At 42.1% G+C, this 22699-nt stretch overlaps 1 protein-coding gene across 8 annotated transcripts in view; it reads left to right on the forward strand.

Moving 5' to 3' along the window:
* Positions 1-22699, forward strand: part of LOC134352669 (ryanodine receptor 1-like) — a 581514-nt gene that overhangs the window by 425669 nt on the left and 133146 nt on the right. For all 8 annotated transcript variants that reach the window (XM_063060038.1, XM_063060039.1, XM_063060041.1 and 5 more), the window contains 4 exons: positions 13111-13281; positions 14649-14708; positions 15967-16104; positions 19233-19345. In XM_063060038.1, coding sequence (XP_062916108.1) covers positions 13111-13281; positions 14649-14708; positions 15967-16104; positions 19233-19345 — 482 coding nt within the window. The remainder of the gene's footprint in view (positions 1-13110; positions 13282-14648; positions 14709-15966; positions 16105-19232; positions 19346-22699) is intronic.

The raw sequence follows: 22699 nt of genomic DNA on the forward strand, positions 1-22699 counted from the left end.
TATAAATATGCATCCGCTGTGCAGCGAGCTTTCGCACTGCTGATGGCATTGCCCCAGATTATTCTGCTAAGGCCCTCTCAGTACCATGCTGCTTCAATTTCTATCACCAGACTCATGGAACCGGGCAAAATGTATTTAATAATGAGATGCATCACAAAGATTCTATCATGTGGAAAAAAAATGGCATCATCTGGTAAAAAAAACAAATATTTTTATGTGAAACCGGTAATTAAACAACTTTCAGACTGGTGACAGAATAGACGGTGTGGCTTGGCTCTACAATGTTAGGCTTAGCTATTAAATTCAGAGAGGCATCAGCCACTGGCAAGCAAGTTACGAAGAGCCCTATAATGTCTTGAACGTTCTTCAGTGTCGTTTTTTTATTTTAATGGTCTGGGGAGGGGAAAATGAACCCTGTAATAATTGACTTACAGGTATTGATTATTGCCTTAAATGTCAGCCCTAGCTTGTTGCTTTTATGTGCTAGCAGAATCAAAGTGATTTTTCTTATCAGTTTCTACTTCTTAATGTTCTCCTGGTATATGTTTGGAAGCTGATGTTACCATTAGAAACAAACAAAAATCACTGAAATATCAGTTACAGATTAATAAAAAGATTAATATCTTTTCCACCAGAATGTAAAATGAAAGGAATGACTGAATTGTCAGAATATCTGAAACCCATTTCAAGTAGTTCCATTATGTTTGTGACTGCATATCTCAAGGTCCAATTCTGTGATTACGTTATTAAAAGTATAACGAATAATGTTTTAACCCAGCATAACTGGCTCGTGCACCTGTTTGCCACTATATCACCTGCCTCACTAGTAACAACTGTAATTATAACTTGCTAGAACTGGGTGAGCAGCGGGCTGGGAATCAGAACACTTTCTCGCATTTGACCTTTCTTCTTCCCTCTCTTTGTAGCACTGCTTTACTATACAACTAAGTAAGACTGCATTTCAATACATTGGGGTGCAGACGTTTAATGAGAATTAATTGTCCCAGTTCCATCTGCTTTGTGGGCCTGTTCTTTCACTGAAATATCAGAAGTGGTGATGTATCTTCTGAGTATTTAGAGAGATTATTTAACCAACTCACAGAGCTAATTTTTCATCATTAATTCAGAATACACGATGTTCTAAAAAACTAATTTACAAGCTGTTGTGCATTTAAAAGGTATTGGTTCCAGGAGATTAATTCTCCCATCAGGTGGCCTATTTTCAGGAGCTACTTGTAACTGTGCTGTAACACACAGTAGATACACATCTGTGGATTTTAAACAATTCTTCCTCTTCAAGAATTTTGAAAATATGATTTTAATTGCTTGTTAAACTTTTGGATTTTCATCAGATTTTTAGTCCATCTCAGTCCCAGTTGAACCAAATGTTAATCTTGTTCTATGCAAAACACAAGGGATTCTTTTTTCAAGAATTTATCCTCTAAAGAATGGGTGGCCTGATAACCTGTCCTTCTCTGCTGTTTAATATGTTATGCCAGGCTAAGTTTTAATCCATAGATCACTAAACATGCATCAGCGTTTTTACAGGAATGTTACAGTTTTCCACTTTTGATATCAATGGATATGAATTAATCTGCAATTATTTTCAGGTACAGACTCAGTACCATGGATTGAAATTGTTTTTCTCTCTTCAGCACCATGCTCAACACAACCTGTCAACAGCACTCTAAGGGAGTTAGCTTCACATTAGCTTCAATGTAATTGAACAGCAGATCAGGATTGAGGGTGCTAACTGACTTCCTATTATTCCTGTGTTGCTCAGGCAATATATAAGTTTGGAACTGTCTGCCTGCCTGTTAGCATCTCCAAGCTAACACAGGGTGGGAGAAGTGAGGTGATGTACAGCCAGTTGAACAAGGAACAGAAGACTCTGCAGGTGCTGGAAATCCGGAGCAACACACACAACAAACTGGAGGAACTCGGCAGGTCAGGCAGCCTCTATGGAGAGGAATAAAGACTCAATGTTTCGAGCCAAGACCCTTCATCAGGACAAAGAAAGGGGGAAGAAGCCAGAATAAGACAGTGGGGTACGGGAAGGAGTACAAGCTGGAAGGTGATAGGTGGGATCAGGTGAGGGGAAAGGTGGATGGGGAGGGGAGGGGAGAGATGAAACTGGGAGGCAATAGGTAGAAAAGATAAAGGGCTGAAGAAGAAGGAATCTTAAGAGTGGACCATGGAAGGAAGGGAAGGAGGAGGGACACCAGAGGGAAGTGATAGGCAGGTGAGGAGAAGAGAAAGAGGTAAAGGGGAACCAGAAAAGGAAAAAGCAGCATTTTGTGTGTGAACAAAGAACATCTTTTTTCTTACATTCCGTAGATCTTGGTTTTCAACAATAAACCCCTGCCTTTGGTTAGAGGCCACTGAAGCCTCCTGAGTAGAGAGACAAACTCCTAAAAGAACATTTCTGTTTAAAAGTAGAAACACAAGAGATTCTGCAGATGCTGGAAATATTGAACAACACACTCAAAATGCTGGAGAAACACAGCATCAATGGAAGGGAATAAACAGTCAAGGTTTTGGGCTGAGACCTTTCATCGGGACTAGAAAGGATGTCTTCTGCCCCATTCCTTTCCAGTCCTGATGAAGGATCACAGCTTGACACATCAACCACTTATTGCCCTTCACAGATGCTCCATGTCTCTATTTAATGTGTGTCTGTTTTAAACATCTACCTTGGCTCATGTTAAAAAGTGCGTAGGTTAACAATGAAAGGAATGTTTCTAACGATAGAAAGTGTTGCAGAAATTCATTAGCCTTCTCAGAGGAGCATTAATCAGTTGCTGAACAATGCCCCGGCAATTATTTTGCTTGTGGGTCCATCACTTACTGCAAATGCTTTACAGTGTAGGGTTCAATTCTCACTGCTACCTATAAGGAGTTTGTACATTCTTACCATTCCTCCGACAGTTCAAAGGCATACCAGTTAGGTTAATTGGTCATTATAAATTGTCCTATGATTAGGCTAGGGTTAAATCAGGGGTTGCTGGTCAGAACAGCTTCAAGGGCTGGAAAGGCCTATTCTGTGCTGTATCTCAATAAATAAATAGATAGATTTAGTGGTACTCAAAGCTGAGAGTCAGGATCTGCTGAATTGGCTTTTCTTTCATACACTGCACAAAGGAGCCCAACTAAAACTGAGTGATGGATCAGAAGGGTATATGGGCAGTAGCTGGTTAGACAGCCTGAATGGGGTGGGGTGGGATGATATGGGAGTCTGACTTTTCTTTCTCTCTCTCTCTCCCTCTTCCTCTTCCTCTCCCTCTCATTCTCTCTCTCTCTCTCTCTCTCATTTTCTCGCATTCTCTCATTTTCTCTCATTTTCTCGCATTCTCTCTCTCATTCTCCCTCATTATCTCTCCGTTCTCTCTCTCATTCTCATTCTCAATCTCATTCAGGGTTGTTAATCCTGAGCTGAACCCCCAAACCTGGAGAACGGGTGGACCACTCTTAGCCTGGCCTCTACCCTTTGACCTGTTTGGCATGGGTGACCCTACCATGAGCCAAAGCACAAAGCCCTGACTCCAGCCAACGTAGCTCTCCGGGTGACTGAGGCACGCAAGCCTCCAAACCCTACGACAAGGCTGTGTTCCTCTTGGAGGAGTCATTTCTAAGTGCTTCACAAGACATGCAACACTGAAGAATTTGAAAATTGTTTTCTGGAATTTGAAGATTCTGCTGTTAATTTCCATGTTAGCTGTTTTAATTTAATTTTATGAAACAGTGTCCCATAGAACAGAACAGCACAGGCCTTTGGTCCACCAAATACAATACTAAATTTCTTTTGCTTGAAATGATCCATATCCCTCCATTCCCTACATATATATGAGTCTGTCTAATAGCCTTTTAAATGCCACCAATGTATCTGTTTCTACCACTACTGGCAGCCCACCAATCTTATCTTTAAAAAAAAACTGTCCTACACATCGTCGTTAAACTTCCCGTCTCTCACATTAAAGGTAAATTTTTTAGTACTTGACAGTTCTACCCCTGGAAATAGACTGATTATCTACCCTATCTATATCTCTCATAATTTTATATGCGAGGCATACATTTTATAAACTTCTATCAAGTCTTGCCGCAGCCTTCAATGTACCAGAGAAAACAATCTGAGTTTGTCCAGCCTTTCCTTACATCTCATACCCTCTAATCCAGGCAGCATCCTGGTACGTTTCTCCTCCACCCTCTCTAACATCGTTCCTGTACTGGGGCAACCACAATTCCAAGTGCAGCCTAAACAAAGTTTTACACAGCTGCAATATTAATATCATACCCTTATACTCAGAAGGCAAGCCATTAGCTTTCATTACCACCCTATAATCAGTGAGCAAAGGTCTTGGACCCCCAAGACCCCTCTGTACATCAGTGCTGTTACCTATCCTGCTATTAATTGTATACTTTACATTAAACCTCCTAAATCTCAACACCTCACACTTGCTCGGGTTAAACTACCTTTTCTCTGCTCATGTCTGTAATTGATTATATTCTGCCGTATCCTTTGGCAGCTCCCTACGCTGTCCACAAATCCACCAATCATTGTGTCATCTGCAACACATCCACATTTTCATCCAAGCCTGTTTTAAAATATCAACCAGCAGAGGCCCCAGCTCTGACCACTGTGGAATTTCACTAGTCATGGACCTGCAGTCAGACTAAGTCCCATCAACCATTAACCTCTATTCTAAATGAAGAAAAAAAATTTCTGAATCTAAAAACAGCCAAGTCATCTTAATCTTCAGCATTGGCATGCCATGCAAGACTAATGCTGTACTAAAATCTATGTTGACAACATCCATTGGCCCACCTTGATCAGTCATCTTCATCAAAAACCTCAATAAGGTTATCCTGCCCAACACAAACCATACTGACTGTCCCTTAAATACTTGGAATTTAGAAGGCTGAGAGGGGATCTTATTGAAACTTACATGATTATTAAGGGATTGGACACGCTGGAGGCAGGAAGCATGTTCCCGCTGATGGGTGAGTCCAGAACCAGAGGCCACAGTTTAAGAATAAGGGGTAGGCCATTTAGAACGGAGTTGAGGAAAAACTTTTTCACCCAGAGAGTGGTGGATGTATGGAATGCTTTGCCCCAGAAGGCTGTGGAGGCCAAGTCTCTGGATGCTTTCAAGAAAGAGATAGATAGAGCTCTTAAAGATAGCGGAATTAAAGGTTATGGGGATAAGGCAGGAACTGGATACTGATTGTGGATGATCAGCCATGATCACAGTGAATGGCGGTGCTGGCTCGAAGGGCCGAATGGCCTACTCCTGCACCTATTGTCTATTGTCTATAATCAGATCATGTTTTTTCCAAGTGTGCCAAAATCCTATCCCTTCATGACAGTGGTAGCTTTCCTACCACTGTCATGAAGCTCACTGGCCTATCATTACCTGGATTATTCCTATAGAAACATAGAAACATAGAAAATAGGTACAGGAGTAGGCCATTCGGCCCTTCGAGCCTGCACCGCCATTTATTATGATCATGGCTGATCATCCAACTCAGAACCCAGCCTTCCCTCCATACCCCCTGACCCCTGTAGCCACAAGGGCCATATCTAACTTCCTTTTAAACATAGCTAATGAACTGGCCTCAACAGTTTGCTGTGGCAGAGAATTCCACAGATTCACCACTCTCTGTGTGAAGAAGTTTTTCCTAATCTCGGTCCTAAAAGGCTTCCCCTCTATCCTCAAACTGTGACCCCTCGTTCTAGACCTCCCCAACATCGGGAACAATCTTCCTGCATCTAGCCTGTCCAATCCCTTTAGGATCTTATACGTTTCAATCAGATCCCCCCTCAATCTTCTAAATTCCAACGAGTACAAGCCCAGTTCATCCAGTCTTTCTTCATATGAAAGACCTGCCATCCCAGGAATCAATCTGGTGAACCTTCTTTGTACTCCCTCTATGGCAAAGATGTCTTTCCTCAGATTAGGGGACCAAAACTGCACACAATACTCCAGGTGTGGTCTCACCAAGGCCTTGTACAACTGCAGTAGTACCTCCCTGCTCCTGTACTCGAATCCTCTCGCTATAAATGCCAGCATACCGTTCGCCTTTTTCACCGCCTGCTGTACCTGCATGCCCACTTTCAATGACTGGTGTATAATGACACCCAGGTCTCGTTGCACCTCCCCTTTTCCTAATCGGCCACCATTCAGATAATAATCTGTTTTCCTATTTTTGCCACCAAAGTGGATAACTTCACATTTATCCACATTAAATTGCATCTGCCATGAGTTTGCCCACTCACCCAACCTATCCAAGTCACCCTGCATCCTCTTAGCATCCTCCTCACTGCTAACACTGCCACCCAGCTTCGTGTCATCCGCAAACTTGGAGATGCTGCATTTAATTCCCTCATCCAAGTCATTAATATATATTGTAAACAACTGGGGTCCCATCACTGAGCCTTGCGGTACCCCACTAGTCACCGCCTGCCATTCTGAAAAGGTCCTGTTTATTCCCACTCTTTGCTTCCTGTCTGCTAACCAATTCTCCACCCACACCAATACCTTACCCCCAATACCGTGTGCTTTAAGTTTGCACACTAATCTCCTATGTGGGACCTTGTCAAAAGCCTTTTGAAAATCCAAATATACCACATCCACTGGTTCTCCCCTATCCACTCTACTAGTTACATCCTCAAAAAATTCTATGAGATTCGTCAGACATGATTTTCCTTTCACAAATCCATGCTGACTTTGTCCGATCATTTCACCGCTTTCCAAATGTGCTGTTATCACATCCTTGATAACTGACTCCAGCAGTTTCCCCACCACCGACGTTAGGCTAACCGGCCTATAATTCCCCGGTTTCTCTCTCCCTCCTTTTTTAAAAAGTGGGGTTACATTAGCCACCCTCCAATCCTCAGGAACTAGTCCAGAATCTAACGAGTTTTGAAAAATTATCACTAATGCATCCACTATTTCTTGGGCCACTTCCTTAAGCACTCTGGGATGCAGACCATCTGGCCCTGGGGATTTATCTGCCTTCAATCCCTTCAATTTACCTAACACCACTTCCCTACTAACATGTATTTCGCTCAGTTCCTCCATCTCACTGGACCCTCTGTCCCTTACTATTTCTGGAAGATTATTTATGTCCTCCTTAGTGAAGACAGAACCAAAGTAATTATTCAATTGGTCTGCCATGTCCTTGCTCCCCATAATCAATTCACCTGTTTCTGTTTGCAGGGGACCTACATTTGTCTTTATCAGTCTTTTCCTTTTTACATATCTATAAAAGCTTTTACAGTCCGTTTTTATGTTCTCTGCCAGTTTTCTCTCATAATCTTTTTTCCCCTTCCTAATTAAGCCCTTTGTCCTCCTCTGCTGAACTCTGAATTTCTCCCAGTCCTCAGGTGAGCCACTTTCTCTGGCTAATTTGTATGCTACTTCTTTGGAATTGATACTATCCCTAATTTCTCTTGTCAGCCACGGGTGCACTACCTTCCTTGATTTATTCTTTTGCCAAACTGGGATGAACAATTGTTGTAGTTCATCCATGCAACCTTTAAATGCCTGCCATTGCATATCCACCGTCAATCCTTGAAGTGTCATTTGCCAGTCTATCTTAGCTAATTCATGTCTCATACCTTCAAAGTTACCCCTCTTTAAGTTCAGAACCTTTGTTTCTGAATTAACTACGTCACTCTCCATGTTAATGAAGAATTCCACCATATTATGGTCACTCTTACCCAAGGGGCCTCTCACGACAAGATCACTAATTAACCCTTCCTCATTGCTCAAAACCCAGTCCAGAATAGCCTGCTCTCTAGTCGGTTCCTCGACATGTTGGTTCAAAAAACCATCCCGCATACATTCCAAGAAATCCTCTTCCTCAGCACCTTTACCAATTTGGTTCACCCAGTCTACATGTAGATTGAAGTCACCCATTATAACTGCTGTTCCTTTATTGCACACATTTCTAATTTCCTGTTTAATACCATCTCCGACCTCACTACTACTGTTAGGTGGCCTGTACACAACTCCCACCAGCGTCTTCTGCCCCTTAGTGTTACGCAGCTCTACCCATATCGATTCCACATCTTCCCGGCTTATGTCCTTCCTTTCTATTGCGTTAATCTCTTTTTTAACCAGCAACGCCACCCCACCTCCCCTTCCTTCGTGTCTATCCCTCCTGAATATTGAATATCCCTGAACGTTGAGCTCCCATCCCTGGTCACCCTGGAGCCATGTCTCTGTGATCCCAACTATATCATAATCATTAATAACAATCTGCACTTTCAATTCATCCACCTTATTACGAATGCTCCTTGCATTGACACATAAAGCCTTCAGGCACTCTTTTACAACTCTCTTAGCCCTTTTTAATGCTTGCCCTGGATTTGTCGGCCTGCCACTTTTACTTTTCCCCTTTGTACTTTTTGCTTCTACGCTCACTTTACACCCCTCTGTCTCTCTACACTGGTTCCCATCCCTCTGTTGTGAACTAACCTCCTCACACCTAGCCGCTTTAATTTGATTCCCACCCCCCAACCATTCTAGTTTAAAGTCACCTCAGTAGCCCCCGCTAATCTCCCTGCCAGGATATTGGTCCCCCGAGGATTTAAGTGTAACCCGTCCTTTTTGTACAGGTCACACCTGCGCCAAAAGAGGTCCCAATGATCCAAAAACTTGAATCCCTGCCCCCTGCTCCAATCCCTCAGCCACGCATTTATCCTCCACCTCATCGCATTCCTACTCTCACTGTCGCGTGGCACAGGCAGTAATCCCGAGATTACTACCTTTGCGGTCCTTTTTCTCAACTCCCTTCCTAGCTCCCTATATTCTTCTTTCAGGACCTCATCCCTTTTCCTACCTATGTCATTGGTACCTATATGTACCAGGACCTCTGGCTCTTCACCCTCCCACTTCAGGATATCTTGGACACGATCAGAAATATCCCGGACCCTGGCACCAGGCACTATGTCGCTTCTCGAACAAAGGAACAGCACTGACTGCTCTCCGGTCCTCAGGACTTCGTCTGTTGCTAGATGATACAAAAATCTTCAAGCCTCTGCAATCTCATTTCTTCCTCCTTTCAATCAGCTGGGATATATCCCATTAAGCACTGGGCACTTATCCTCCTTAATGTTCTTCATCACGAAGATGGCACCACCATCTTCCTAATCTCCAACTGTGCTTATTATCCTCTATGTCCTCCATCTCAGTGAATGTCAATCCAAAGTACTATTTAGAACCTTGCCCACATCCTTAATTTCCAAGCATAAATGCCCTCCTTTATCCTTGAGTACTCCTACCCTCTCCTCGGTTATCCTCTTGTTTTTATTGTAAACATAAAGTACATTGGGATTCTCTTTAATCATGTTTGCCAAGGACAGCCCCTTTGTCCTTCCTAATACCCTGCTTAAGTTCTTTCCTGCTATTTTTATATTCCCGAAGGACCCCGTTTAATTTTAGCTTCCCTAAACCTTACATTGCTTCCCTTTTATTTATTAGACTAAGTTTATAACCTCTGTCACCATCAGAAATCCCCTTACTTTGCCATCCTTGTCCTTCCCACTTAGCAGAACATGCCATTCCTTAACTCTAATCAGCTGGTCTTTAAACAACTCCTACATTTCAGTTATGAACTTGCCCGACATCAGCTCCCCCCAGTTACTCCCCTAAGCTCCTGTTTAATAATGTCATATTTTACCCTGCCACAAGTTCCAGACGTTGTTATTCATAACTATTTTAAAACTTAAGGAGTTGCGAACACTGAAAGTTAACCAGTTACCTAACCAAGCTCATTTCCCAAAACAGAGTCCAATTAGGGAATGGAGGGCAGTGGTCTGGGTGCGGGCAGGAAAGCAAATCTATATGGACTAGGTGTTTCTGTGTTGTGCTGCTCTATGAGTCTATGACTTCTTTTAGCTCCCTCTCTATCTTATCTAATACATCAAAACCCAGAAATGTCAAGCTGCCTATCCTGCCTCTCTTGCAAGTAAGCCTCTGTAATGGCCACAACATCGTTGTTCCATGTATTGATCCAGGTTTTAAGTTAATCTGCCTTACCTGTAATATTCTTTGCATTGAAAACAAAACGTATTTCAGCCCATCAATCCCCTACTAATGGGCATTTCTCATCTTTCTTTTCAGAATTAATTGTCGTAACATTTACCTTTTCCTCAAGCCCTCTACTTGCTGGCCTGCTGCTCAGTCATTTCCCCCCACCCCCCACCACATCACTCCAAGTTGCTAAACCCCTTTAATATTGTGGTATTGTGATTTGGTGTATACATGCACATTATTGAGAATCACATGGAGACTTCATGGTTAAACTTATTTTAACCCACAATTTGATGTTCATAGATTCTTTAAACCGAAGTAATATCAACTCAGCAGCATCAAAGTTATCCAAAGCTTATGATAGTCGGGAAGTTGCCAGGAAATCTGGTCATGGTCATGTACTGCAGATGAAAGGAACCTTGAGTTCTTTACACTTATTTCAGTTCCATTACATGTATTTCATATCAGAACTACACAACTGGATTAAATTGTCTTCAGTAGCAGAGCAAAATAGATGATAATATATCAGCATTCTATCTTATATACATTCTTACAAAAGGAAGTTATGAATGAGAGTTTAAAATGAGAGCAGCTGATTTGTGACCTATTGTATTCTGCCATTGATCAATTTCATCATTTCCAACTCAGCCCACTCACCAAACATCGTTCATAGAGTTTTGATCAGAAACCTTATACAAATGATTTGATCCCTATTAGAACTTCCCACATGCACACTCTGCTTGTTTAACACAAAATGCTGGAGGAACTCAGCAGGTCAGGCAGCATCCCGTGGAAAAGAGCAATCAATCAATGTTTCATGCCGAGACAGTTCTGCAGGACTGAGAGGGAAGTGGGGGGGGGGGGGCGCGGAAGGGGAGGGTGTTCCCTTCCATGGATGCATGCTCTTTTTCATGGGGGCTGCCTGACCTGCTGAGCTCCTCCGGCATTTTGATTTCCAGCATTGCAGTATTTTCTCGTGTTTAACCAGTTTTAATATCAACATTTTCAGTTTCAGGGTCTTATCTTAATTGACTCAAGGTTATGAATGTAAGTTGTTACCTTAACATTTGTAGTGAAACATGAAACGGTAGGTGTAATCCATCACAGAAAGAAAATGCTCAATGCCTAGAAAGGTACTGAGGGAGAAATGGCCTGTAGTGCTGTTCCTTCACTTTCTGGTTTTATTTCAGATTTGTCATCACTGAAGTGGATTGCTTGATGTGGGCAGGAGTTTAAAATGGAGGAAGGGTACCTAATTTCTCTTTATGACCACCCTATTTTAACTTGGGTTCTGGTAGGATGTGAGGTCTTCACCCATAGGAAGCCATCAGTCCTATATCAATTGGAAGATTACTTTATTTGGACACAGACACCACTTACATGCTGGTAAATCTAGTTTAGAAGAATACAGAATATGTACTTTTCCATTTAAGTTTCCTTGTGAGTGGAGCAGGAGAATTTCTCTGAACTTCAGAAGAAAACCTTGGTTCACCAAAGCCCAATCTTCCTGCATCATGATTACCTGATTATACCTCCAGTCTAAGTATCTGTTTCCACTGGAGACCATTACCACAAATCCCAGCCAAAACCTTGCTGCCACCAGTTTATCAGCGATTCTTGCCTGAAGAGGGAAACAAAGTCTACTGCAAATTAGTATCAAAGCCCAGAAAGTTTAAAGCAGCCAAGCCTCGTGAGGAACAACAGGAAATCTGCAGATGCTGGAAATTCAAGCAACACACATCAAAGTTGCTGGTGAACGCAGCAGGCCAGGCAGCATCTGTAGGAAGAGGTGCAGTCGACGTTTCGGGCCAAGACTCTTCGTCAGGACTCGTGAGGATGCAATTTGGCTTTCTCTCACCACTGTTAGTCTTCTAATTAAGATCATAGTCTGTTTGTAAGAATTATACATGTGAGCCAATGTAGTATGACATGTACAGATCAACAAAGACAGGGATGGGCTGGGTGGAAGACAGCTGCTGTTCTGTGGTGAGTTAGGTTTCCAATGACTATATGTTGGCCCAGGATAGATGACAAGTTCAAGTTCATTTCGTCATCTCATGGTGAATGTGACTGGATTTCACAAATGACATACAGACCAGGAGACATCTAAATTTTGCTCTTCAACCTGAAGTTGCCTGGTCTCTGCTGAGCAATTTGAGTTGAAATCTTTACCTGTTCCTTACCATTGGTTTCATGATCTGATCTTAGTCTCTGTGCTCTAATTGAATTTCAGTATATCTGGTTCAAGAAGGACCTTTTGTTTTCCATTGATCTCTGCTGGAAAGTCTGATGTTCACTGGTTTTAATAATCTGCTTTACCCCGACTCTTGAATAATCAATCTATGGAACTCACTTGATCAGTGGTCATTTGAATTAGATACTTGAGAGAGATTAATATCTGGCACTAATTAATAACTTCCTCTCCTAGCCCAAGTTGCAGGTGCTAAAGTTTATGTTATGCCCATATTTACTGAATGTTGCATGTGTTGGTGATGTCTGAATAAACAGGGGTTCAGATAGGAGATGTTCATGATGCTTTTGGAAACTGGCACTGTTATTTAGGCTTTTTTTAATGTAGTTAAATTTAATTATTTCAGTCAAAAGCTAAATGGATTGGACATGTTCTTATCTTAAACCCTGTCTCAGTACATCTATTCTATGGGCATTTTTGTTATAGTTCAACTTTATCATTGAACGGTATTCTCCACAATTTATGGTAAAAATTAAAAACATCATCACTGTGGCCTAAAACATTTTAACACCAATTAGGCAAACTATGTCAAATGTAGAATTTTTCACCAATTATATTCTATAACATACATTTATGTAACTCACTATGGTGAAAGGATTTTACCTTTTTGAAAGGGTGGTAAAAATTGGTGTGAGGTCCTACATTTTTTTTAATTGTACTGCCTACTGGAGGGGATTCATAGGGATATGTGTGTCTAATTATTCTTTTTTTTGACAATTTAACTACTTTTTCACCTGCAACTTAAATTTACCTTTTATAATCTGATAAATGGCATTGTATTAATTGTGATTTTAGAATCATTTATTTCATTGTTAACTGCAGTCAGGAGGGTCTGACCAAGAAAGGACCAAAAAACAGAGGAGGGGTGATCGTTACTCTGTACAGACGTCGCTGATTGTGGCAACTCTTAAAAAAATGCTTCCTATTGGCCTAAACATGTGCTCACCTGCTGATCAGGAGCTCATCAACATAGCGAAGCCAAGATACGCCTTGGTAAGTGATGAATTTTGTGGTGTATGTTGATGGGTGGTTGAGTGGTTGGGTGACGGGGCGGAGATACGTCTCTACCAAAGGTGGTGTAAGGCACTTCTTCCCTCCGCTAGCCTGCAGGTCACCCTTAGACAAGGTTTAGCACCTACTTAGCCCCCCCCCCACCAATCAGTGTCACGTGAAGCCATGAGAGCAGGTGGTGGATGGCCGTATGAGCAGGTGACGCATATCACAAGTCCTGATTATTCGACCTCTGACATCAGGTCGGCAATCTCTGAAAGGGATTGATAATGGCTGGGTCATCTGTCTTGCAAAGACACCACCCAGAAGAAGGCAATGGCAAACCACTTCGATAGAAAAATTTGTCAAGGGCAATCAGGGTCAAAGACCATGATCGTCCACATCAGATGACTCAGCTCATAATGCCAATGATGATATTGATGTCTGTGTTTATCATTTATCAGACTTTGGATGTCCTGTGAGACCAATGCTGTAGACGGAGGCCACTTTAGCCCTTTGAGTCTGTGTCAGCTTACAAAGCAACCTGCTTTCTCACAAATCTTCTTGTAACCTCTTCTCCACACAAGCCTAATGGCGAACTCCAGTCCACCCTCATCCGGCTTGCACAACTTTGAAATGTTGTATTTTTGAGTACTCAAGGGAAACCCTACACAGCCACACAGGGAGAACATGCAAACTCTACACAGACAGAGCATCAGTGGAAAGAGGAGATCAAACTCAGTTGTGTTACCTCGCCTTCCAACTACTCCTGTACGTGTTAAGAAAGACCCCTAGGTCCAAGTACCAGAGGAAAACTTGTCTGTTTGCTCAGAATAGAAAAGAGAATGGAAGTAGCACCTATAAAATGCTGGAGGAACTCAGCAGGTCAGGCAACATCTGTGGAGAAGAATAAACTTTTCAGGCTGATACCCTTCATCAGGGAGAGTCAAAGAGAATAAGAATAATTTCTTATAGGAGCTTCATATTCAAAGGCTTCTAACATTAAACACTACATTAATTGTAACATCAATTTATTTTGAAAATTACTTGTTCACCAACTGCATATGTGCATTTTGGAGCCACACTTTGAACAGGTCAGTGCCATGTCTCTGACCACTGTCTTGTGAGTCGGGAATTATGGATTTACCTTTCTGCGTTATGAAGAAGTATTCCAAAGAGCTTACTAAGCTTGTGTACAAACCCTTAACAGAATTCTACAACTTCTTTTTACATATAGCAAAAAAATAACATTCTACCCTTCTAAAAGCAGCTTAAACCAAAGTAATGTATTTATGTCAATTTGAAGTTTAATGTTTTGCTATTTTCTTTGATGTGGCACCAATTTACTAACTCTCTTTACCATCTGACAGAAAGATACAGATGAAGAGGTGCAAGAGTTTCTTCACAACAATCTCCATTTGCAGGGAAAGGTAAAGGGATGTACTTTCAGAGCAACAAAAAGGCATTTAATATTTTTAATCTGCATCTTCAGACAACCATAAATTTCAAACTCTACCAGCAGCACAGTTTGGACAGATTTTTCCTCTCATTGGCTTACAGGCCTTTAGTTCATTTAGGTCTAATTATGGAAGAACCTTGGGATTGTCCACCTGTGATAGTTTTCTATTCACTGACTAATATAGGCCTGGTGGAGTTGCTGATTAGGGGAGTCAACCCCTGGGTCTTATTACTGGCACCATTTCTTCAGTGTCAGGATGTAAGCATGTTTCATTCTCACCTCACTTCAGCCATGCATCATTGAGAAAAGTTCAGAATATATTCCAGTAGAGTGAAAAAATACAAACTAATGCTCAGATTCCAGGCAGAGGAATTTTAGACAGAAAATCAAAACATGGTAATAGGAATCTGATACTTGTCTTTCCCAGATTAATTTGATTTTTTTTAAGAGTCCTGAAATGCATTAAATAATATCTTCTAAAATTTTCTCTGTAGCACAAGCTCTCTGCCCAGTACTTTGTGGATCCTGTCTTCTTTTTAAGTAGAAGAGTTATCATTCCATGGAAATGAAACTTCCCAAATTTGATTTAGGAAAATTAAAATCATTTATCTCATTAACCTTAAGGTGAAGCCCATCAGGACTTGGCGACTTGGCAACCCACAGTTTAGGCAATTTTCTACAGGTTCCCTGGTGATTGTAAATCCCACAATTCCCCCAACTTTTCAATTGCAAATTCACAGCTATTTCTGTGACCTCTGTAGTGATAATTGATGCAAAATCCCTATTTAGTTCACCTGTACTAATTCCCCAGACTCATTTGCTCTAGTACCAATACTCATTTTGTTTTTTTTAATTTTTTTTTATTTATTGAGATACAGTGCAGAATAGGCCCTTCTGTCCCTTCAAACCACAACTCCCAACAACCCCTCCATTTAACCCTAACCTAATGACGGGACAATTTACAATGATTAATTAACCTACCAACCGGTACGTCTTTGGACTGTGGGAGGAAACCCACGCGGTCACGGGGAGAACGTACAAACTCCTTACAGACAATGGCAGGAGAAATATCTGTTGAAAATCTTATTATCTGTACTTTTTAAAATTCCTTGTGGGCTTTATCTCATCCCATTTTCTCCCCCTTCAGTTTATTAGGCTGGAGTAATTTATAGAGTAGATGAACTATATTGTATCAGTAACATATTTATTTTCTTTATTCGGTTTCATAGTGCGAAAATTCTTCTTCTATGAGATGGCAGATGGCACTGTACAAGGACATTGCTGGTAAAGCTGAAGACAGCAACAACCCTGAAAAGATAGTGAAACGGGTGCAGGAAGTCTCTGCGGTCCTGTTCCACCTGGAGCAGGTATAGACATCCAGCAAATGTCATCTCTGTTCTGTTGTCAGTCATCCTGAGTGTGTGAAAGAGTGCACCTATAAAGAAATAGCAACATCGGTGCTGTATTTTTAAATCATTATTAATCTTCCTCCACCTACCACCTGTTGGGCGCGTGGCCAAGTGGTTAAGGTGTTCGTCTAGTGATCTGAAGGTCGCCGGTTCGAGCCTCAGCTGTGGCAGCGTGTTTGTGTCCTTGAGCAAGGTACTTAATCACACATTGCTCTAGTTTGTGCGAGGAGTGGCGCCCCACACAGACTTCCAATCTGCGCCTTGTAAGGCATGAAAATGCCCGACGCAGGCCTCTCATGGTTTGAGTCGACGTTCCCCTCCCCTACCACTTATATTCTTTCCAGTTCCCCAGAGACGGACCAATATCCTTGCAGGGAAGTTTGCTAATGCTTCACGGGAAAGTTTAAACTAGATTAGCATGGGGGTAGGACTCTGAACAGGAGCAAGTTATGGGATAAAGCAGTAACCTGTGAGAAGATCAGGATAGCCAGGAACACAGTAAAGGCAGGGAAAGCAATACTAATTTAAACTGTATTTATTGCAATGCTGGAGGTTTAACAGGTAAGACAGAATAACTCGTGTGGATTAGTTCTGAGGACTGGGATGTTATAACCATAGAGGAAACATGGCTGAGAGACGGGCAGCATTGGCACTCAATATTGCAGGATACAGGTGCTACTGGTGCGACAGAAGTACGGGGAAGTGAGAAGGGGGTGTAGCCTTTTTAAAAAGGGAAGACACAACAACATTACTTAATGATGACATCCTGGGGTTTATCCAGTGTGGCCGTATAAATAGATCTTAAAAACAGGAGGTTCACTCTTATGGGACTATATCATAGACTCTCCAACAGCCATGGGAACTTAAGGAGCAGGTGTGTTGAGAAATTGGTTATAGTTGTAAGAATAATAGGGTTCTATTAATGGAATATTTTTAATTTCCCCAGTACTGACCAGGCCACTCGGGGTGGAATTTGTGAAATGTGTCCTGGAAAGTTTCTTGAGTCAGAATATAGAGGACACAACTCATGAGGGGGCACTGCTAGACCTCCACTAAGGGAACGTGGCAGGGCATGGATCGGAAGTGGCAATCAAGGAGCACTCTGGCTCTAGAGATCAGAATTCTATCATTTTTAGATAGTGATGGAAAAAATAGGACAAATCCACAGCTTCTAAACTGGATCAGGGTTAACCGTGGGAGAATTAGAGAGGATCTAGCACAGGTTGACTGTATGAACCTGTTTGAAGAGAAATGAATGAATGGGCTGTGGGAGGCTTTTAAGAGTGAGATAGCAGGAGGCTAGAGCAGCATTTTCCTGTTATGGTGAAGGTGAAACCTGGCAGGTTTAGAGAACCTTGGCTGACAAGGGATAATGAAACTTTGGCCAAGAAAAACAAAGAAGTATTCAATAGGAGGTTGGGATGAGATGAATCCCTTGATGACTATAAAAAAGAGTAAAAGGAGGGCGAAGAGAGGGTGTGTGATGGACCTGATATTTAAGATCTACACTTAGGTCAACTGGAAAACATGCAGATAAGGGTGTGCCGGGACTAGAGAGCCGGATTTATAGGGAGAGGTTGGCCAGGCTCGTCCTTTATTCCTTGGAACATAGAAAAAAAGAGGAGCATGCTTATTAGAAATGTTTAAATATATGAGAGGCATAGATAAGGTAGGTGATGACAGGCTTCTTCCCATGGCAGGGTGGTCTTGGGGTGAGATGGAAAAGAATTAAAAGGGAACCAAGGGACAGCTTATTCATGCAGAAGGTGGTGATTATATGGAACGAACTGCTCGAGGAAGTGTTTGAGACAGTAAAAAATAGCTGGGGAGCGGAGTCTTGCAGAGATATGTACCAAACCCAGGAAATTAGGACTAGCTAGGTGAGCACTTTGTCAGCATGGACTCATTGGGCTGAAGGGCCTGTATCCATGTTGTATTGTTCTATGACTTTGCAATATATTCTGCTCTATATTTAATTAATTAGCTGACAAACTTCTCAGTAGGTACTTCAAAAATATATCTTAATTTCACTCCCTACGCAACTCCCTTGTCCATTCGTTCCCCCCATCCCTCCCCACTGATCTCCCTCCTGGCACTTATCCGTGTAAGCGGAACAAGTGCTACACATGCCCTTACACTTCCTCCCTTACCACCATTCAGGGCCCCAAACAGTCCTTCCAGGTGAGGCAACACTTCACCTGTGAGTCGGCTGGGGTGATATACTGCATCCGGTGCTCCCGATGTGGCCTTTTATATATTGGTGAGACCCGACGCAGACTGGGAGACCGCTTTGCTGAACATCTACGCTCCGTCCGCCAGAGAAAGCAGGATCTCCCAGTAGCCACACATTTTAATTCCACATCCCATTCCCATTCTGACATGTCTATCCACGGCCTCCTCTACTGTAAAGATGAAGCCACACTCAGGTTGGAGGAACAACACCTTATATTCCGTCTGGGTAGCCTCCAACCTGATGGCATGAACATCGACTTCTCTAACTTCCGCTAATGCCCCACCTCCCCCTCGTACCCCATCTGTGTGTGTTACTTATTTTTATACACACATTCTTTCTCTCACTCTCCTTTTTCTCCCTCTGTCCCTCTGAATATACCCCTTGCCCATCCTCTGGGGCCCATCCTCTGGGACCCCCCCCCCCTCCGTCTTTCTTCCCGGACCTCCTGTCCCATGATCCTCTCGTATCCCTTTTGCCTATCACCTGTCCAGCTCTTGGCTCCATCCCTCCCCCTCCTGTCTTCTCCTATCATTTTGGATCTCCCCCTCCCCCTCCAACTTTCAAATCCCTTACTCACTCTTCCTTCAGTTAGTCTTGACGAAGGGTCTCGGCCTGAAACGTCGACTGTACCTCTTCGTACAGTGCCTGGCCTGCTGCGTTCACCAGCAACTTTTATGTGTGTTTCTTAATTTCAAATATTACTGCCGTGATAGATTCTGTGGTCACTGACTACAAATGGGTGTCAAAATATGTCCACTACATCTAACATTATACCATCAAAAGACTGATTGAGAGCAGTACTATTTCTGATTTGCCACTCACTAATAATTCTCCAATAATCACTGATGTTTAGACAGAGCATCCTTTCAAGTCCAAGAAGATGGTTTGGTATAAGCTGTTATCGAAGCAACGCAGGAGAGCTGTGGTAGCATGTTTCCGCATGACCCCTCTTTACAACTTGCCAAGGTAAGGTATCATAGAAGGAGCACAGAAGCAGAGAAAATCTGCTTTGTTTCTGGTTGTCATCCCATAGGATATCCATGTACGGCTGCTGCCTATTAGATTTTGTTTGCCAGTCGACAATGAATTAAGCCAACTATCCTGTGGTCTTTTATTTCAGCTCAGTTTAAGATGAGGGAGATGTTTTACATTTGAACAAAAGGAAAGTAAAGCGAATACAAGGTTTAGGAATCAGAAATCAGACAGGGCCCTCAAGGAACATCAAGGAGGGAAGAAAGGACTTCGAGAAGCAGGAGGATTGAGGGGGGCATGAAATATCCATAGCGAGTAGCATTAAAGAAAATCCGGAAGCATTTTACGCATTTGTTTTTAAAACAGGTGGGCAGATGGGGAAGGCTCAAGGCCACCAACATTCAGAAGGGGATTCATGTCTGGAGTGGATGAGGAATAAAATGAATACATTGCATTTGCATTCCCTAATGAGGAGCACGTGGAGGATAATGAGATCAGAGAGAAGGAGGTTGCTATAATAGGGCATCTTGATATCAATGATAAGGAGATATTAAGTCTTTTGAAGAACATTGAGGTGGATAAATCCAGAATCCAATAGTATCTACCATTGGTAATTGTGGCAAGAGAAGAGATTGCTGGAGCCTTCATGGGGACCTTTATCCACAAGCAAGGTGCCAGAGAATCTGAGAATAGTGTTTTTCCTTTGTTTAAAAAGCTCAATAGGATTAAATGCAGCACATTATAGGCCAGTAAGCCTTATACTGGTAAAGAGGTTGTTGTAGAAGATTCATAGGGATATGATTTACTCACATTTGGAAAGGCATAGACATATTAGGCATACTCAACATGGCTTTGTGGTGGTTAAGTCATGTTGTATGAATGATTGCGTTTTTTGAGGAGGTGATAAAAAATTATTATGAGGGTAGAGCAGTGGATGTTGTCTACATTGGTTTCATTGAAACATTCATCATAACCCTTAAGGTAGGCTGATTCAGAAGATTAGACACATAGGATTCATGCTGACTTGGTAGACTAGATTCTAAATTGGTAGAAGATGGTGCATAGTGGTGGAAGGGTATTGTTCTGACTGGATGTCTGTGACTAGTAGTGTTCCACTGGGGTCAATGCTGGGACTTCCATTTTAGTAGGTGGGCTGTTTAGTAAGTTTGTGAATGACACACAGATGAGTGGAGTGTGGATAATGAGGAAGGCTGTCAAAGGATATAGCTGGATATAGATTAGTTGGAAACTTGGCTGGACAAATGGCAGAGGAAGTTCAATCCAGACAACTGTGAGGTGTTGCCCTTAGGGAGGTCAAATGTAGGAGGAACCTAAGGAGTATATGCCAGGCCCTTGGGTGTATAGGGTGGTAGACAAGATGTATAGAGCTTTGGTTAAGCCATATTTGGACACCGCCTTAGAGATAGAATGCGGAAAATTTGGAGAGAGTGTAGAAGGGGTTTATCAGGATGTTTTTAGATTCGAGAGTATCAGCTTTAAGGAAAAACTGGACTTTTTTTAAAGAGGGGAATAGTTTAATTTGGCATTGTAGGCCAAATGGCCTGTTACTGTGCAGTACTATCTTATGTTATATTAAAATATGTATTAACTTAGGTTTGTCCAACCTCTCCTTACAGCTCATACCTTTAATCTAGGCAGCATAATGGTAAACATCTTCTGCAGCCTCTCCATAACCACTGCATCTTTGAATGCACTACTCCAGATGCAGCCTCACCAGAGTTTTATAAAACTGCAATATATATTCCTGACTTCACTTTCAGAGAGCAATGGAGTTGGACTCTCTATACATCAATGCTGTTAAGGACTTTGCCATTATCTGTGAACATTTGATCTCCCAAAGTGCAGCAGCTCATACTTGGCTGGATTAAACTCCATCTACCATTTCACTGCAGCTGATCTATATCTGCTTTCTCCTTTGGCATCTACAACATCATCAGTGTTTGTCATCTGCAAGCTTACTAACCCAGTCATCTACGATTTCATCCAAGTCATTTTAATATCACAAAACAGCAGATGCCCCAGTGTGATCCCTGTGGAACACCACTAATCGTGAGCCTCCATCCACATTTGCCTACATTTATCTTCTTCTCTTCCCTACTCTGGCCTCTTAATTCTCTTCTCACCTGCCTATCACCTTCCCTGGTGACCCTCCTCCTTCCCTTTCTCCCATGGTCAACTCTCCTCTCCTATCTGATTCCTTCCTCTTCAGCTCTTTACCTTTCCAACCCACCTGGCTTCATCTATCACTTTCTAGCTATCCTCCTTCCCCTCCCCCCCCCCACCCTTTTATTCTATTGTCTTCTTCCCTTCCTTTCCAGTCCTGAAGAACGGTCTCAGCCTGAAATGCCAACTGTTTGTTCATTTCCATGGATGCTGCCTGACCTGCCGAGTTCCTCCGGCATTTTGTGTGTGTTGCTTCGGATCTCCAGTATCTGCAGAACTTCTTGTGTTAAGAAATTTTATGTATTTGATATACACAGTATATATTGTAGCCTGAAATTTCAGTTACTCCCTGTGCCTGAAGGAAGAGGGCAAAGGCATACCTAATACTACGCCTGGGCTTATTGCCATTATTTTCTGTTCAGTAATTAGAGCTCCACGATTTGATTCCGTTTTCCAAGTTGTAGGAGTGAGACTTCAGCTGAAGACCATTGATGTTTGGCTTTGTTGATTGTGTCATTTGTTATAGATTTAGCAATTCTTGCATCTTAAAGATTGCACTAAGAAGCTGATAGTGTTTAACAAAAACGTTTTTTCTCTACAGCACTCAGACGTGATTAACTTTGGTGTTGAATAACTTGTAAAGCAGCTTTGTGGCACAGAGACAAATGTAGAAATTTTATCCTCTTCTCTCAGACCTAAAATTAGCTATTACTTCATGAACGCCTATCTGGAACTGTGGCTTCGCAGAGCGTGTGAGGAAACAGACTTTGCAAGTCTAGTATACCTACTGATGGTAACGTAGACTTTGCATAACAATTTCTGGCACTAAATCTTAGAACTAGCAATGCACATGGTCCCTTGACAAGTATGTTGTACAATTGCTGCAGAATCTGATGGTCAGAGCAACAAGCTGAAGAACTGAAGTCGTCCCCTAATTCTTGATTAGAGCCAGTTGAAACACAGACTGATTTAGCCAGCTTTAGTGCAGTGTCAATAGTTGGTCAGATGTGAGGGTATTATCAATGACCAGACATTCCCAGTTTCAAAATAAAGTAGAATTGAAGGCGAGGCAAATGGAAGTTGTAGCTTAAAATAAAAGAAAGGGATTCTGAAAGGAGTGTCACCATCAACAGAAAGTAAACTGAACTGATTTCTTTTTACCAT

This window comes from Mobula hypostoma, chromosome 10 (genome assembly GCF_963921235.1).
Source record: "Mobula hypostoma chromosome 10, sMobHyp1.1, whole genome shotgun sequence".
Taxonomy (NCBI): domain Eukaryota; kingdom Metazoa; phylum Chordata; class Chondrichthyes; order Myliobatiformes; family Myliobatidae; genus Mobula; species Mobula hypostoma.